This window comes from Rhinatrema bivittatum, chromosome 8, assembly GCF_901001135.1.
Source record: "Rhinatrema bivittatum chromosome 8, aRhiBiv1.1, whole genome shotgun sequence".
NCBI classification, from domain to species: domain Eukaryota; kingdom Metazoa; phylum Chordata; class Amphibia; order Gymnophiona; family Rhinatrematidae; genus Rhinatrema; species Rhinatrema bivittatum.
The window spans coordinates 88,897,117-88,915,791 of NC_042622.1; the positions used below are offsets into that span (position 1 = coordinate 88,897,117).

Sequence of the window (18,675 nt, forward strand, 5' to 3'; positions counted from 1 at the left end):
GCCAAGAAATCCAAAACCAGATTAAGACTCCACAAGGGCACTGGTAACCACCGGGGAGGACAAAGATGTTTCACTCCTTTCAAGAAACAGGCCATATCCGGATGAGCCAATAAGGATTCACCATTCACCTGACCCCTGAACCAGACAAGAGCTACTACTTGCACCTTTAAGAAATTAAGAGCCAACCCTTTATTGAATCCATCTTCCAAAGTTCCAAAATGAGCAGGATCTTAACCGAACGAGGAAGAACACCTTAATCCTCACACCAAGCCTCAAACACTCGCCAAACCCGCACATAAGCCAAGGAAGTGGAGAACTTTCTTGCTTGTAGAAAGGTGGCAATCACCACAGAAGAATATTCACGCTTCAGTAAGCAAGCCCTCTCAAGGGCCATACCGTAAGACAAAACTGAGTTGGATCTTCGTGAAGAATAGGCCCCTGCTGCATCAGATTCCTGTGCGCTGGATACCAGAGGGGGGAATCTACCAGGAGCCAATGCAGATCCACATACCATGGTCTCCTGGGCCAATCTGGTGCCACCAAAAGCTCCATCCCTCTGTGACTCTCAACCCTCCGAACCATTCTGCCCAACATGGGCCAAGGGGGAAAGGCATACAGCAGCTTGTCCTCCGGCCATTCCTGCATGAAAGCATTGATACCCAAGGACTTCAGATCTTTCCTGCAACTGAAGAATCGAGGAACCTTCGCATTGCGAGAAGTGATGAGTGTACCTGAACAGAAAACCAACATGGTGAAAGACAACTGACCCAGAATCCTCTGCTTTCTTAGCCTGACTTGGCTGTATGAACTCTAAGTGACTTATTGAGCATGGCTTGCAGGAATTCCCAGGACACCTGGACAGGCAGTTGAAGCTGGAGCCATGGTATGATGCCTAATTATAGGGTCATAAAAAGGAGAAGGCAATGGAGGGAACTTCAGGCTATACTGTCACAATAAGAGGCACTATTCTCAGGAGTATCTGTAAACACAACCTCAGATGTGTTAATTGCCCTGACCAGCAAGATTCTAACCGAACAAAGGACTATCTAGAGAGTGATGGTAAATGGACTCCTCCTGGGAGAAGTAATCAGGGCATTACATTATTAGGGCACTGACATTTTCCGGACTGCTCGACCCTGCAATGTGCCACTGAACTGCAAGGATACCAAGCAGACTGCCCGGCCTTCCAGCCGATTATGTTCCAGATAGACTCTTCAGCACTCCAGCACCCTTGCGCTCTCAGTTCCCGACAGTGAGCTCCCCAACCCTGGAGGCTCGTATCCATCGTGAGTACTAACTAGTCCAGTGATTTTAGGGAAACTCCTTTCTGAGATGATCTGTTTGCAACTACCACTGCAGTTGAGAACAGACCTCCATCACAGGTGGAGCCAAATAGAATAGTCCTGAGACTGTGGACTCCAACAAGACAGCAGAGCGCGCTGAAGAGGACGCATATGCGCCTTCGCCCACAGCACCTCTTCCTGGGTTGCTGCCATCAAACCGAGTACCTGTAGATAGGACCACACTGTCCGGTGTATAGTGTTCATCAACAGATGCACCTGCGCCATAAACTTCTGAATATGAGCTTCCGGCAGGAAAACCCTGTCCTGCTTTGTGTCGATCCAAACAGCAAGATATTCTAATGACTAAGATGGCTGAAGACTGCTCTAGGCCAGGTTCACCACCTATCTGAGCTCCTGCAAAAGGGAAATCACCTTGTGGGTCACCAGGCCGCTCTCTTCCAGAGACTTGTCCCGAATCAGCCAGTCGTCCAAATACGGGTGTACCAGGATCCCATCCTTTCTTAAGTCTGCCATCACCACCACAAACTTGGAAAAAGTTCTGGGTGCGGTGGCCAGACCAAAAGGCAGTGCCTGAAACTGATAATGGAACCCCAACATCGCGAAACGCAGAAAATGCTGGTGCTCCAATTGGATCGGAATGTGGAGGTACGCCTCTGACAGATCCAAGGACGTCAGAAATTCTCCCGACTGAACTCAATGTTTCCATGAGAAAATGAATCACCCATAAAAAGATGGTTGAACCCTCAGTTCCAGGATGGGACAAAAGGAGCCCTCCTTCTTGGGCACAACGAAATAAATGGAATATCGACCCGTATTTTTCTTGAGAAGTGGGCACTGGGACCACAGCTCTCAGACTGAGGAGTCTTAATGTACACTCCACTGCCTGCTTCTTCTGTGGGGAATGGCAGGGAGACACCATGAACGTCCTGAGGAACACTGCGAAACTCCAGCGCATATCCCTCTCTTATCACTTCTAGGACCCACTGATCCGATGTGATTTCGGCCCACCTCTGATGAGAGAGAGAGAGAGACCCCCCCCCCCCCAATCTCCTGTTCTCAGGGGTGGGTCAACAAACCTTCATTGAGAGGCTCGGGAGGTTCCACTACCAGAGCCTGCACCCTGTCTGGGACAAAAGGACTCAGACCTTCCCAAAAGGTTGAGTCCTCTGAAATGTTGCTCCTCTACAGGGACAAAAATGCTTGGATCCCCTGGCATGACTCCTCATGCCAAAGGAGCGTGGCATCTGCTTCTTATCCTCCAGCAACTAAGGAACCAAGGATCTGCACCACTTACTGGCCAATTTCTCCAACTCACTCCCAAATAAGAGCGAGCCTTTAAGGGGCAATTTTATAAGGTTAGCCTTGGAGGTTGCATCAGCCGACCAATTCTCAGCAATAACTGATGCCAGCTGCTATTACCAAAGCCACCCCTCTGGCTGAAGTGTGGACCAAATCACAGCCCAAATCTGCTAAAAAGGCGGGTGCTGGCTCCATAACTGCCCTGGAATTCATTCCAGATTCATCGACATCCTGAGAGAGAAGTAAACAAGAGTGAGCCTCCAGGGAACAACAAGAAGCTATTTGCAAGGTCATTGCCACTGCTTCAAATGCTTGCTTAAGGATGGCCTCAATCCTCCTATCGTGCACATCCTTCAAGCTGCTGCTCCCTCCACTGGGATAGTCATCCGCTTTGAGTCGGCAAAGAGAAAAAAGTGTCCACTTTCAGAAAACGCAAATACTCTCTCACCACTGGATCCAGGGGGAACAGGCCTTCCAAAGCGCGACCCCCTTTGAAATTAGCCTCCGGGACATCCTACTTAAGATCGATCAATTCTTCAATGGCCTCCATAACAGGGAAAAAAAAAAGAGGTTTTACACAAAGAACCCAAAATGGGATTTTTCTTTGGCTCAGACATGGAATTTGCCCCAGGTACTCCCAGCATCTTCAACATCTGGGAAATCAGAACCGGTAGTTCATCTCTATGAAAGAATCGCAACATAGTCCTATATGGTTCCAGTCCTGGAGAAATTTCCCCATCCTCCAGAGAGTCAGGATCAGCCTCATCATCAGTGCCATTCAAAATCCTATCGGGAGGACATGCTGCCAATCTAGGTGAACTTTGGCACTTAACAGTAGTATCGAGAGAGTGAAAGGTCACTGCCTTAGACTCTGACCTGACAGGATTGGACAGGGCAGAGGACTGCACCTGAAGAAAGGATTGCAATCCTTGAAATAACTCTACCCAAAAAAAGGCAGAAGGCTCCATGCCAAAACCAGAAGACCCATTGAGCTACTGTCCCCAGCTAATGAACCTGTTAATGGAGTTCCAAGGTCAGGTGCCCCTCCTGACATGTCTTTACCCAGTATCACATAATCCAAAAAGAGGAAAGTTTAATGTTTTTATTTATATTCACAAAATATTAACTTCACAATGTGTCCAAAGATAAAACATCACACACACTCTCACTCACTCATTTAAAAACATTCGCATCGAGAATGCACAACAGGTCAGCATGTATAAATCTTTAACATGTATTGTAATATAATATAACGAACACTTCCCTGTGGACCATTCCACTTACATACTCATTAACACTACATATATTTATGCAAATTGCATTGTAAGCTGGTATCTCCTGTGTAACCTCTCTTGCGATTCTCTAATGTTGAAATAGAATAAGACTGAGTGGTCAACCCCACTCAGACTGAGTGGTCAACCCCACTCAGTCTTATTCTATTTCAACATTAGAGAATCGCAAGAGAGGTTACACAGGAGATACCAGCTTACAATGCAATTTGCATAAATATATGTAGTGTTAATGAGTATGTAAGTGGAATGGTCCACAGGGAAGTGTTCGTTATATTATATTACAATACATGTTAAAGATTTATACATGCTGACCTGTTGTGCATTCTCGATGCGAATGTTTTTAAATGAGTGAGTGAGAGTGTGTGTGATGTTTTATCTTTGGACACATTGTGAAGTTAATATTTTGTGAATATAAATAAAAACATTAAACTTTCCTCTTTTTGGATTATGTGATACAGATGAGATAGAGGAATTGGTTTCACACTACCCAGTGTATGCACCTTATGTCTTTACCCAGGCCATCATCAGGCTGAGAAGAACCAGGCTTAGTAAAATGAGAGGAAGATAATTCTATCTGAGCCTTTAAGCAGTGCTGGCACAAGTTAGAGGTCACTCCATGCTGAATGCCCGAATATGACAGGCAGCACAGAGGGAAAGGTGCTTCGGTTTCTTAGCCACAGGTGCCATCAGTCTGTCAGTACGCTTAACAGGTGACTGAAGGTGTGTGTCCAGCTGAATACACGCTCTAAAATTTGGGTGCACAAAATGTAGGCGTCGAAAAACTAGACGCACTGCCGCCTTTCCAAACTTAAGCGCACAACCAATACGACCCAACTTGTGAGCTCAAGCAGTGCATGCCTAACACAGAAGCTGCTATCACCTGGGTGCCCAAGCAGGTGTACGACTTAGCATCCAAAAACTGGGTGCACAACTTGGACGCATCGCCAGATGCACTTGCATACACCGACAGTCCTGAAGAGGGCAACCTAAAATGCAGGAAAAAGCATGTGAAAACGCCTACCACGCGGTGCACAGAGAAAAGCCTAACAGTGGGACCTAGCCCACCGAGGCTGCTCAACCTGCCAGGCTGCCCAAGTCCCTTAACCTCCCTCAGGAGCGGGAACAAACTGAGAACAGAGACCGGAGAAAGGGGAAAGCTTTACAAATGACCCTTCTACTCTGTCTTTCACTTTTTATGTTTTTTAACCTTACCTGAGCTCAACCTTTCCCAGCTAAGTACAGAGATGGACTCCAGCTGCAGGGGAAGAGGGCATTAACTGTCACTGCTGCACTCCGCTTCCTGCACCTGCTGCCTTTCAGCTGTTTTAAACAGTTAAGTCCATGCCAGCTGAGAAAACCAGCTACCAGACCAAGGCACTCATCCAAGGATCACAGAAATCACCTCAGGAATTCTCAGCTGGGGAGGGACCATTTGGAATCACCACAGGAAAGTGAAGTAATCCCCACTAGGGAGATGTACGTCCACCATCTGCTGGAGACGGAGAATACTGGCAGGTTGACGTCACTGCGGGGGTACATATACTGTGACATCAGTTTTGCTCCCTCTCAATCTGCTGGTAGAGCTGCGTAACCTGAATTCATCTGGGTGCGAGGAAAGAATAATTTAAAACAGGTACAAATACATTCTTCGCCTTCACTCCTGAACTGCAGCTACCCCTCCCCCCTCTGGAGCAGTGATAGGCTTGTGGCTCACTGGCGCCTGCTCTCAGGCAGCTCTGCTAATATCCGTCCTCCTGCTGCAGCGAATGAGCTAGGACTGACTGAACGAATACACAGCCATAGTTAAAGAAGTAAGCCCATCAGCGGCTGGCCCTCACCCGTTTCCCGGATAAGTCCATCAGTGAAAACCCACTGCTTCACTACCGTAATACCTCCCCATGTCCTACCGGCTTCGGGGCGTCTCGCATCACCACGCACGCAATAACGTAAAGAACCGGAGAGGCGGATCCCCGACGCATCGCACGCTGCCCTGCCAGCACTTGCGCACTTCTCGCCGGTCTCAGCACGCCTTACGTCCCTCCTCTACTGTGATTGGTTGCTGCACCTAGCAGGGAGCCTGGCCTGCCCAGCAGGAGTGTGGGGGCGACCCGTCAGAGCCGGAGACTTCCGCCAATAGAGGGGGCTATCTAGAAGGAGAGTAGTGTAGGACAACTGATGGAGGGGTCTCCGGCCCTCCTAGCACTGAGCTCGCGAGGGAGGATGGTATGCGTGGAGTACCCGGGTCTGGTGCGGGACTCCGAGAAGATGCTGCTGACCCTGGGAGGAGAAGAGGGAGTGTCCCGGGTAAGAGAAAGACATCGAAATAGAGAGATCATGCTAGAAAGACGGAAGGGTCCTGGGAGTTCCAGAGTGAGTGATAGGGGCTTTTGGGGGGCGACGGTATTAGGATGAAGGGCCTTGAAAGAAAGAGGAACTCATGAAGGAATCATTTGAGATAATGATTCTGAGGCTCTGGTTTGGGGATAATCGAGTGAGGGTTAGGGGCTCTGGTGGAGATCGAGTGAGACTCTAACCCTAACCCTAAATAGGGTGGGGATGAAAGCCCTGGGTTTATTAGGATGCGGGATAATTTGATTTATATTCCGCTTTTTTCAGGCACTTCAAAGCTGTTGGAATCAGGGTAGATGATAAGCGACATGGGGAAGGGCAGGGACTAAAAAAAGAGGGGGGTTCCATGGGTGCTTTAATGTCCAGCTAAAGAGTTACCAAGTACATATTAACCCTAAGATAAATTGGAGATATCGGGTTGATGTTATTTAAGCAATAAAGTACAGCGGGATGGATGCAATTGGTGGACATCTGCATGTTCTGGGTCCATTGTGAAGCATGAAATCCAAGACAGAGTATTCGAACACCAGCATACAGCCTGGAGTTTTTAAAAATAGTCATTTTACAGTGCCTGGATCTAACTTATGCCGTTGTGCTGTGATACCAGAATGAGGAGGCAGTACAGAACAGGGGTTTTTATAACATTTCATAATGGATGTGGTAAAGGCATCTAGCATAGCGGGAATTAAAATGGATTATTAGCCAACTGAACTTGGGGAAACCTACCACTTATCCCTGGGAGTGAGCAATAACTCTGCTCTTTGGCATTAGCTGGCTGCTTCTTAATGACCTAGGTTGACCACTGTCCAAGACAGGAAGCTAGGCTCAACGGACCTTTGGTCTGACAGCTTGGCACAACATATGCTCTTAGGATGTTAGAGTTAGGATATCACCCCAGTTCTTTTATCTTGAAATTACAGCATGGTCCAGGAAATTATACCAGGTAGCCAGCCAGAGTAGCTTTCATCCATCAATCTCTGAAGCTACGTTCATTGCATTGTTTGCTGTTTTTCTGATTCCCCCACAGGTATATACTGATCCTTCTAAAAGGCTGGAGCTACATTTCCGACCTAAGGATCCATATTGCCATCCTGTGTGTGCCAATCGATTTCATGTCACTGCCATGTTGCTGCGAGTGAAAAGGACAATCAGGAGGTGGAGATCAGAAATGACTGGAGATGCTGTCCTGCAAGAGCCCAGGCAGGAGATCAAGGATGAGATGGAAATCCTTGGAGTCATTGGCACCATCTATAAATTTCAAGGTAATATGACTTGGCCTGTGTTTGTTTCTCAGTGTCATCCAACCCCATCTGTTACACAGATGTCTACATCTGTGTAACATTTGCAGGTGCTTCATAACCATAACAAGTTAAGATCAGGTATACCCTGACTTCTGTGTGCAGATTGCAGCTGGAGTGGAGTGTTAGGACTTGACACCACTTCTTTTCAGTTTCTAAATGCTGTTTTAGGAAAACTGAGCAAACCTTGGATCAGTTGTAGTAATTTTCACTGTAAAAACTGGTCTGAGGCTGTGAAGAAAGCTGCATCACGTTTATAAGGGGAGGGCAGGGGGAGAATCTGGACAAGGGGAATAATCTGTTCATTTTCCCATAACTGTCAGGGATGTCAGACTTCCAGTACCTTGCCTCACATATGGGTCCCGATGGCAAACAGATCTCTATGTATGACAAAATCCTGCTGCAGAAACCCCAGAAGGAAGAATTCTTTCATCAGGAGCTGCCATTGTATATCCCGCCGCCCATCTTCTCCCGTCTGGACACACCTGTGGACTATTTCTACCGTCCGGATACACAGCACAGGTTGGGGGTCTCATGTCATTTCCTTTCATCATCAGCAGAATGTCATGCTTCACTATTAACATCCCATTGACTCATAACACTTCCTGCTGGTAGCACTTTGTCACCTTGGCTACAGATATTCACTTTTAGGTGTTCAGGGATCAAAACTGTCAGCATGGTGCTACAAGGCAGGATTGAGGTGCATTGGCAGAGCTATGTGTGTGGTAATGGTGAATCTCAGTTTTGGAATAGCAGGGAATGCTGCAGGGCAAGAGTGAGGTGCATGGGTAGAACTGTGTGATGGGGTCTCAGCACAGGGATAGCAGGGGGTGCTACGGGACATAATTGAGGTTCATCGGCAGAGCTGCTTGTGAGGGTCTTTGCTGGAATAGTAGGGGGTGATGCAGGCCAGGATTGAGGAGCATTGGCAGAATTGTAAAAGGGAAGCTTTTATAGTACCTTGTTCTGCTATCAACTTCTCATTTTGATGCACAATGTGTAAATAAATAAAAAGTAATTCTCCCACTGAAAGGCATTGGTAAACTGCAGCACAGATGGTTTGTGGGTGTAACTGTGTCTCCTTATTTTTAAGGCTGTGTTATCACTGCCTTTCATAGAGATGAAAGCACTGGGGTAGCCTTCAGGAGATCTCTGTACAGCTGTTACTGTGTTTGTCATCGCATTAACAAAGAGAAATCTGGCCATTCTCCCAGCAGGGCATATCTATTTCTCACCATTATCCATCATTAGGGCTAGAACATGCAAATAAATGTTATCTGGTGGGGCGAGGACATGTGGAACTACCTTGCTAGTTACTGTATTGTGATAAGTATTTATAGGGCTACAGCGATGATGTGTATAAATCAACAAAGTTCAAATCCAGTTTAGGTCAGGTGCGCTGCTAAAACTTGTACAGAAATAATTAGAAGGTCTAATGGAAACACAGGCACTTATAGCTGGGTCTGTCTGGGCAACTGGGAGACTGGATGTTTGGGCAATAACCACATTAGTATTGCTGGTTATTTAGATTAAGAACCCTGCATTTAGGTATGGGAAAGATGGAGGGTTGGAGGGAACTAAGAGGGGATACTGTATATGCTTATCTGCCTAGGATGGTGGAGTACTGAGGAGGAAGACTGTCCAGGATAAGGAGAAATCTTGCAGGTGATTACACTCTGTGGCCAGCGGCTGGGATGTATCTTTAGCAGTGTGAACAGAATAACTAGGCAGATTGGATGGTCTGGATGATATTTTTCTGCTAACTTCTACTGTTATGTGCTTATTAATAAAAGCTGGTTCTGTTAGTCCAGCAGTCTTCTATCATTAGGCAGTCATAAGCTAAGAGCTTGTGATAAAAGGAGAGCTTTTCAATTTGGGTTTTATGGAATCTTCTCAATGCCTGAAGGAGTAGAGGGGTCAATTAAAAAAAAAAAAAGGCATAATGCCTACATTTTAGGGATATTTTCAACCAAACTTAGGGCCCTACATCTTTGGCTGAAAATTCACATACATTTTAAGTCCCTAAAATCCATTTAGACCTGCAGTTCCTTTGCCTGGATTTAGGCACTTGAGTTAGGTACCTAATGGTGAAAGTCAGTGCTAAGCATGCAAATCCCCCCCCCCACCCTCTCTGTACCCTGTGTCCACCCATTTTTTAGATTTCTAAGGCGGACCAATGTATAAGGTCCGTTCCCTGTACGTACCTGGATCAGTCCAGACCGTGGGTTATGTCCCCAATCCAGCAGATGGAGTCAGCCCAGGTCTGGACTGATCCATGGTACTACAGGAACGAAAATTAGCAGGTAAGTAATAATTTTCTTTTGACCTTAGTGCGGGTTTTAACCTGCGTTTCAGCGTTCATTTTCTTGCAGTATCATAACCCTAGAAATTAACCGGGGTTTTTTGTGCAGAAAAAATACACACTAAAATATATACTAGGATTATCATTTCTACATGCAAAACCTAGGCTTATGAAGGCATTAGCTATTACTCTGCAGTACAGGGAGGCATTGCATGCAGGGTAATATCTAATGCCTAAAGATCAGTCGTCTTTGTGCACATTTTTTACTATAGGAAATTTAACTGCTGGGTCAGAGGTGGAGTAAAAGTTAACTTGCCTTTCTGGTGGCCATCTAGCTGCTTCCGATCCTGTCATGTCGGGAGGTACTGGATATGTGACAGTGTCACTTTGAAAAGTCAGTAGCAAAAACTAAACCTGGGAAAGTATTGAAACTAGCATACAGGCAAAAACCTGCCTTGATAACTCCTAAATAACAGCTGTCGCTTGTCACAAATTACAACCAGCATGAGTTCAACAGATCCGAGGGGGAGGGGAAGCAGACTGCTTGGAATCTGTTTAAACTGAGTGCTCTAAATCAGTTTTTCAATAGCTGAAATAGCAAAATAGTTCAGCTTATCGCTTGGCCTATTCATTTTTCTAAGTAGTCGGATACTACTAGAGACTCTGAATATTGTTTTCCAGGTTTGGATTTCCATGTGGAAGAACCCTCTGAATCAGCTGCGATCCTAAACTAGCAGATGCAGGCAGCCCCTTTAGGGACAGAGATGGGGTAAAGGATGAGTGCTGACTGACTTGCAGCTTTAAACACAAGCAGACAGATCTATAATATATAATCACAGCAGCCATATGCCAGCCCCATAAGATTTTAACATTTTCCCAGCACTGTAAAATGATAGAAAACCTATTTCACAGTGCAGTTCTTCTCCATCCTTGTAAAAGCAGAGGAGATGATTGCACACTTCCCTTTGGTGCCCTACAGTATTTGTGTCCAGGGCTAACTGGTCTCAGGGACTTTGATTTAATGGGTGAGTTGTCAAGTGTGACAGCCTCTTAAAGCTCAGCACCTATTTTTGAAAGCTGACCTCATTAGCTCTGACCATTATGTCTGTTTTTACTCTGGTTGTAGCATGGATTTTCTCTTTTACTCACTTGGCTTTTGGTTTAGCATGTTTTTTTTTTTAACTTTGGTCTACTTGCTTGCTATTTAGAAACAGAAATGTGGCGGCAAAAAAAGACCATATGGCTTATCTAGTACGCCCAATTTCCATCACTTCCTCAGAGATCCCCTGTGTTTATCACATGCTTTCTTCAATTCAGATACCGTTTTTATCTCCATTACTTCCACTAGGAGGCTGTACCATGCATTCACTACCTTCTCTGTAAAACAAAAACTATGTCAGGGGATTACTCCTGAGTCCCCCTTTCACTCTCATCTCATGATCCCTCGTTCTGGAGCCTTCTTTTTTGGAAAGAGGCCCACCTCTTGAATGTCTCTATCATATCACCTCTATCTCACGTTTCCTTTAGGGTATACATGTTTAGATCTTTAAGTCTGTCCCCATATGCTTTAAAACGAAGACCACTGACCTTTTAATAGTCACACTCTGGATCGACTCCAACACTTTGAAGATACGGTTTCCAAAATTGTATACAGTATTCCAAATAAAATCTCACTAGGGACAATATACCCTTCTTTCCTGCTTATAGTTTCTCTCCCTATGCAGCCAGGCATCTTTTTGGCTTTTGCTGTTGTTTTATGCACCTGTTTGGCCATCTTAAGATCATCAGATACAATGACCCTCAGATCTCACTCTTCTTTCATGCTTAGAAGGATTTCTCCCTTGTGTTTTTGCATCCTAAATGCATTCCTCTGCATTATTTTAGCTGTCAGACTCCAGACCTGGGGATCCCCCAGCCAGTCGGGTTTTCAGGATATCCTCAATGAATATGCATGAGAGAAATTTGCATGTTATGGAAGACCTGGGGATCCCCCCTGGCTGGGGGATCCCCAGGTCAGGGTTGGAAACCACAGCTCTAGGCCATTCTTTGAGCTTTGCTAGATCCCTCATATTTTCCACAATTTCCTGGCTTGCTAGCTTGTTGCACTGGCCAAAAGATAAACCTTTCTTAACTATTCTTCCAGAATGTCACATGAAAATATTGAAAAGAACTGGTCCAAGGGCCAATTCATGAGGCACACCACTAGTAATGCTTACTGCATCCTGCGGTAATGCGATTTTTGACCATGTGAGTAAATGAAAATCCACGCTAACAATGTGTGCTGGTTTTAGCACCTGTTTTATTACATCAGCCTATAAATTTAGGGACTCTGCTATATTCTGTTTTCAAAGGGGCCAGTTCAGGTATCTGTCTCCCAAAATTAGATACCTAGGTCTTTTGAAAATGTGAGTCCAGTGTGCTTTACCTGTCTGTGGTCTTGCTAAAAGTCACTTTCTTATGCCATTAACTGCTCCTCCAGCTTCTCTCTTTGAGCTCATCATAAAAAATTGCTCATTTAAGACATACAATATAATATAAAGAGAGAAAATATTACATTTAATTAACTTCTTAATATATAAAAAAGGTTAATATAACATGTTTTGATCATATACGATTTGTACATAATCTATACATCCCAAAATCGACCTCTTTTGGATTTGGACAGGTAGTGAAGGTAGATGAAAAACATTTAATCAATGGATAAATTCTGCGGATCCCAATTTAGTATTTTCCGTTCAATTCTATTTACATACTATCTCATGTTTGGATGTTCGAACATTCAAGCAGGGAGGGAACACCATGAGAATGGATAAAAACACCTTACTTCATAAAACTAGTTTCCATCCCTGTTGGGGGCAATTTTTGAGATTTAGGCAGTTCTATTCTTCAACAGTTGAATATAAAAGACAAAGTCAAGGTCTTATTGATAGGTATTTAGCTAAGGGGTACCCTAAAGCCGAGGTAAAACATGCCTGTAAAAGAGCCTTGTATGCAAACAGAGACAGCTTATTGGTGAAAACAGTTAAGGACCCTTTGACACGTTTTGTTTGTTCTATCCCTTATTCATCTAGGACGACGGCAATTAAAAAGATTGTCTTAAATCATTGCCAGTATTATCTTCATTGATGCCATTCACTCAACAGCCCATTTTTGCAGTTAGAAAGGGGAGTGATTTGAGAACCCGTTTGACGCAATATATCCAAGAAAGATCATTGGATAAGGGAGAATATGGTCAGGTCACATGTGAAGGTTGCTCTGTTTGTATACATGCATTCCTCTTCGTCCTGCCAGACTAGTAACCTGTGGGATTCTCCCTCCCACCAGCAGATGGAGGCAGAGTGTGAAAGCTTTTTCTCTGACATCACTACCATAAAGGCTGGCTCAGCAGTTGGGAAGTCTGTAGTCTCTGCCTCCAGCAGATGGGATGGAGCACAGACGTCGCTGGTCCAGCAGTGTAAGTAGGGCCCCAGGGCAACGGCCTTCCCTAAGGTCGCTTTCCTTAGGAGCCTGGGCCGGGATGGTGACTCCGCGGAACGATAGCATCCGTAGGTCTGATCTTCCCTCCCCAGGGCAACCAGTTGTTTTGATCTCCTGGGTTCCCGACGAAGTCGCCTAATTGTGAATAATAAAAAAAAAAAAAAGGCGGAGAAGCAGCCCGGCCCGAACCATTGCAGCCTGCCCCAGGTATGGACAAGGGGAGGAAGCGCACCAGGTGCGGGTCCTGGCGGGTCCCTAGCATCGCTGGCTCTTTCTGCCGCAGTTGTAACAGCAAAAAGCAGTAACCTAGTGGTTAGAGCAGTGAGAAACCTGGGTTCAAATTTCACTGCCACTCCTTGTGACTTTGGGCAGGTAGCTTTTCCTTTCATTGCTTTGGGTACAGGCTTGGATTGTGGGCCCTCTGGAGATAGGGAGTTGCCTGCAGTGCCTGAGTGGTATCCACTTTGAGGTGCCAAAAAAAGTGGAATATAAATCAAATAAATAAATAAGCAAAACTTTAAGGAGGAGTCTGAGTTTTATCTTGGCTGTGCAGCAGACCTATCTCCAGATGAATGATAAGCAAAATAAGGCTCCTTCAGAAGAAGAAAAGCCCAAGCCACTTTCAGGCTGGGACGATGGGAGTCCTGGGGGGGGGGGGGGGGGGGGGAGTTCGAGGAGACTTTAGGTGAGGAAGAACCAGAGGCTAGGGACTCAGCTGTGCATTTGTTTAGGGGAGAGGAGCTGGGGACCCTAATTACAAAAGTCTTGCAGAGTTTGATAAGTAAGTTTTTAAACATAATGAACAAGGGAGCATAGCTGAATGCGAAGGCAGGCTGTTCTCCACTTACCATTTTCTTTGTTTTGTGATGTGTCCTGGATCCCTTACTGCAGAAGGTAGGGAACCAGCATCCTATAATACCAGGGAAAATGCCACCCTGGAGAGGAAAAGACAGACAAGGGAACAGACCGGGTAATGAGCTGGTAAGTCTCTTTAAATAAACAAAAAAAGGGGCTATAAGAATACAAGCAACAAGCCACGTTTTGGCAAAAAGAGTACTGACTTCCCCTCTGCTGGGCCAGCCTTTATGGTAGTGATGTCAGAGAAGAAGCTTTCGCACTCTGCCCCCATCTGCTGGTGGGAGGGAGAATCCAACAGGTTACTGGTCTGTCAGGACTCGAGGAAAGCCAATTGGCAGGTAAGAACTAATTAAACCTAATGCTTGCAAACCTTTACTCATTCGAAACTAAAGTACCCTACGTTACCTGGACTTTTTTCATGTCGGACTAAAGGAGTGTTCCCTGTACATACCAGTGGACAAGTTAACAATTTTTTGTGATTTGCTAAGTTCAGTTGGGTAAGGAAGTTATGTTTCCCTTAAATTTCAATGTTTGGAACTGCTTTATTTTCTCATGAGTACTGTAAGTCCTAATGGCTTAAATAATCAGATTGAATGAGCAACCTTTCTCTGAAGTAATCATTTGATTATTGAGTACTCTGATGAGAGACACATTAATGCATTAAAAAGTGTTGGGCTATTGATGTTGAAAGCAGTTTGAGCCAGTATGGCGGGTTGAATTAGCAGCGTGATGGTAAGTGTTTGTGAGAAGGGCTTTGATTTATTTTGTTTCGTTTATTTGGATTGTTGGAGTTGGTATAAACTTTTCTATTTTTGTGTAAAAATGTTTTTGGATTACAGAGACGTTTGGGCTACAGCTGGATGGCGATGATTTTGAATATTTGAGTCTGTTAGAGTCTTGGTCTCCAGATCTGAGAAAAGCTATTTCACATGTGATGTTGAAAAATCTGTATTGAGTAAAGCGGTCGGTAGAGAACTGAGTATGTTCTTTTTTTCTATTAGGTGTTGAAGGTAATTTATAGATGATTGAGTGCATCTTATGTAAGATAGGTAATGTTCCCTGTACGTACCCAGATCAGTCCAGACTCCTGGGTTTTGCCTCCTTGCCAGCAGATGGAGACAGAAAATGTTTCACTGACACTGTACTTAATCCAGTGTACCAACTGCAGGCCCTTAGTATTTCTCTGTTTCCAGCAGATGGTAGATGATGTAAAACGTTCAATCTGGAGAGAGAGAAAAAAAAAGATTAAAAGACAAAATTTCTGGATCCTCTCAGGGGATAGTGAGGTCCTGATGGGGCCATCTCCCCTAATTTGAGGTGGATGAGCAGGGGGTTGGTGGTCCTTTTGATAGCTTGGTCTGGAGTACGGTGGGATGAACATCTGGTGGTCCACATCCCTCATTCCCCATGAGACAGCGGCAGAATCTGGTGGCAGTTCTGCACTGCAAGCCCAGTGGAGCAGGGAAGTATCCGGTTTGTCCTGGCTGGGTCGCTAAACTTTGGCTCTTTTCTGATCAGCCGTGCAGCCTATGATCCTGGAATTTGAACCTCTGCACCAAAGGAAAGTATTTTTTTCTGTGTATCTTTATTTGTTCTCAGAGTAAAAAAAAAAAAAAGAGAGAACAAAGAACTAGGTAGAGGAATTTGTTCAGCAGTGGGGTTTCAGGTGGGGAAGCTACCTTAGCAACTCAGGGAGCTCACCAATCAGGTTTTTCAGCAGCTTCTCTGTCTGTGGAAGAGACTGGGTGTTGGCTCCATGGAGCTGAGGGACTGTTCCCCTGCTTGCCATTGAGGTGCTGGTGGAGCTGCAGGTGCGGGGAGGAACAGCATGCATAAGCAGCATGGCATTCGGGGATCTGCGTCAAGCATGACCATACCGGTAGAACACAGGTGACTGGGTCTAGCACTGAAGTTTTTCCCATCAGCATGGAAACGGCGGCCATTTTCGATTCGCTAGCAGTGTTGGTGGGAGAGGCAGGGGAATCCCGAGCGCCGGCACATGCATGTTATAAAATCCAGACCGGCGTGCGCCAGGGGGTTAGATTTCCCCAGTTTAAGTGTGGCGACAAGATTGGGCCTCCGCTAGTTTCCTCCCCGACCCCTTTAAAGACCCTACCTTTTGCTTTTTCTCTTTATTTTGGAACTTACGCCAGCTCCTGAGTTGCGTAAGACCGACCCTCCCTGCCCCCGGGACCGCTCTTTCATAGAGACCTGGCTCTTGTGCACGTAACAGGGGTTACACGTGCGGCTGGGCCTCTTCTAAAATGCACGCATAACCCCCGTTTTTACGCATGGAGAAGTTTTAAAATCAGTTCTTTAGATTGGAGGCATCCATTACTGAAGTATCTAAAGGTCACTTATGATTTCCGTAGATCGCATCATCTCTTTGCTTTAGTGAGAATGTTCTAAGAGCAGAACTGTCCATATCCCACCTGAGTTAAGGGGAGCTTATGTACATCCCAGGAGTTTGGACTGATCTGGGTACGTACGGAGAAAAGAAAATTGGTTCTTACCTGCTAATTTTCATTCCTGTAGTACCACAGATCAGTCCAGAGATCCGCCCATTTACTGGGGGGGAGAGACCGCTGCTCATACTGTTGCTTTGTTTATAGTGTGGAGTTGTTGGAGGTTCAGTGCTGATTGCTTTTGTTAAAATTGGGAAACGAGTTTTCCATTGTCTTTTTGGGCAAATTCATCTCCTTCCGGCTTGTTGGAGGAGAACGAGTTTGCTTAGAAGCTTGTTTAGAAATGTATAATTGTTGCTGTCATCTTGGCTTGGCTACAGGTCAATACTGAGAGACTGCAGGTGGGATACTGGGTTATGTACAGTGTCAGTGAAATTTTCTCTGTCTCCATCTGCTGGCAGGAAGGCAAAACCCAGGAGTCTGGACTGATCTGTAGTACTATAGGAATGAAAATTAGCAGGTAAGAACACATTTTCCTTTTTGTTTCATTTATCATAGGTTTTATTGAGTCATTATAATTCCCCCTGAAGAAGCCTATTGTATGTGAAACAAGGGATCCTTTGTTGGTGTAGTTTTGTATATATCGGAAGGTATTGCAAGAAAATCTCTGTTCATTCAGGTGGTAACTACATATTGGAAGAATTATAGAAGAACTCAGCTAATAAGTGTAATCCAAATCATTATATCACATAAGAGTTAATGAGTGTGAGTTTAGTGTGTATTAGGAAACCGATTACATTTAGGGATTTTTGGATATGAGTGAGTACGTTTGTGGAGGTTGTGAATTGATTTATGTGGGATATATATTTTTTAAACTATTATTTTTTATTGTACAATTATGGAGTATGAAATGTATCTCCTGTATTCAGCGATTTTGAGATGTATAAATTGTATATGAGCAATAAAAAATGTTTTTGATATTAAGAAATTGAATGTAATATCATTTTCTCTCTTTATATTGTATTGTATTATTGATATTTGAGAGAACTTAAAATGTCTCCATCATTTGTTTATACCTTGTAGGTTATTTAAGACTGAGCCATTGTCTTTTGGCTTGTCACTTCAGGATGATCCCTTGCTCTTCAGTGATTGAAGCGACTGTATTGAGTGAAGTAAACTCTGTGCATTGCATCTTAGGGAAGGCTACCACCCTCCTCAAGTTTCTGGTGAGAACCTGATTGGCCTCAGCAGAGCCCGGCGCCCTCACAATGCTATCTTCGTAAACTTTGAGGAAGAAGTGGCCCCGACAAAGCCGCTGGAGGCCGCGGTGCAGAACTGGAAGCGGATGTGCACAAATGCAATGGATAAGAAACTGGAGGAGGAGCTGAAACGGGTACAGAGAGAGGGGGGCCTTTAGAGGCAGAGCAGAGCTCATGTGTGTCCAGCAGGAGATGGCTGGTGTTATTGGGCATAGGGAAGAATAAAGCCAGGCTCGGGTTCTGGGATGAGGGGAGGAAGAGGCATTATTCTGTGGGCATGTGGAAAATCTGAATAGGAGAGATCAGGGCCTGGACAGATAGCACTGGTTTTACTCCCAGGTTCCTTGGCAAGATTTCTGTAATTGGGTTTCTGATACAACCATGTGGAAGAGCTGAGTTTTTGTGGGAATGTGCCATGTTGTGGTAACTTACTAATTTCTCTGTGTGTTGCTTTGTAGTTGTTTGATATCCGTCCAGTCTGGTCTCGGAATGCGCTCAAGGCCAATATTGGCATTCATCCAGACAAGCTGAAGCTCCTACTGCCCTTTATGGCTTATTACATGGTGAGTCCCCTGCAACTCCTAGTGTCCTATTTATTCATTTATAAACATTTTGTGTTGCGCCTTTTTCCTAAAGAGAGAGACAAAATGGATTACATAGGGAAAAAACCCCCACACTGAATGCATAAGTAATGTATTTACACAGATTTGACATACAGACACAAGGTAGAGTGTAAGCGAGGTACATTGGGTATAAATAATGTATACACCTAGATAAGAAGTAAGTTAAGCACTAGAGAGAGATTAAGAACCAGTTGGGTAGAAACAGGTCA

General features: G+C 44.9%; 1 protein-coding gene across 1 annotated transcript in view; it reads left to right on the forward strand.

Moving 5' to 3' along the window:
• Positions 1 to 5,870: 5,870 nt before the first annotated feature.
• Positions 5,871 to 18,675, forward strand: part of GTF3C5 (general transcription factor IIIC subunit 5) — a 41,589-nt gene continuing 28,784 nt past the window's right edge. The window contains exons 1-5 of the mRNA XM_029611959.1: positions 5,871 to 6,199; positions 7,272 to 7,506; positions 7,866 to 8,064; positions 17,782 to 17,977; positions 18,302 to 18,406. Coding sequence (XP_029467819.1) covers positions 6,071 to 6,199; positions 7,272 to 7,506; positions 7,866 to 8,064; positions 17,782 to 17,977; positions 18,302 to 18,406 — 864 coding nt within the window. The 5' untranslated portion in view covers positions 5,871 to 6,070. The remainder of the gene's footprint in view (positions 6,200 to 7,271; positions 7,507 to 7,865; positions 8,065 to 17,781; positions 17,978 to 18,301; positions 18,407 to 18,675) is intronic.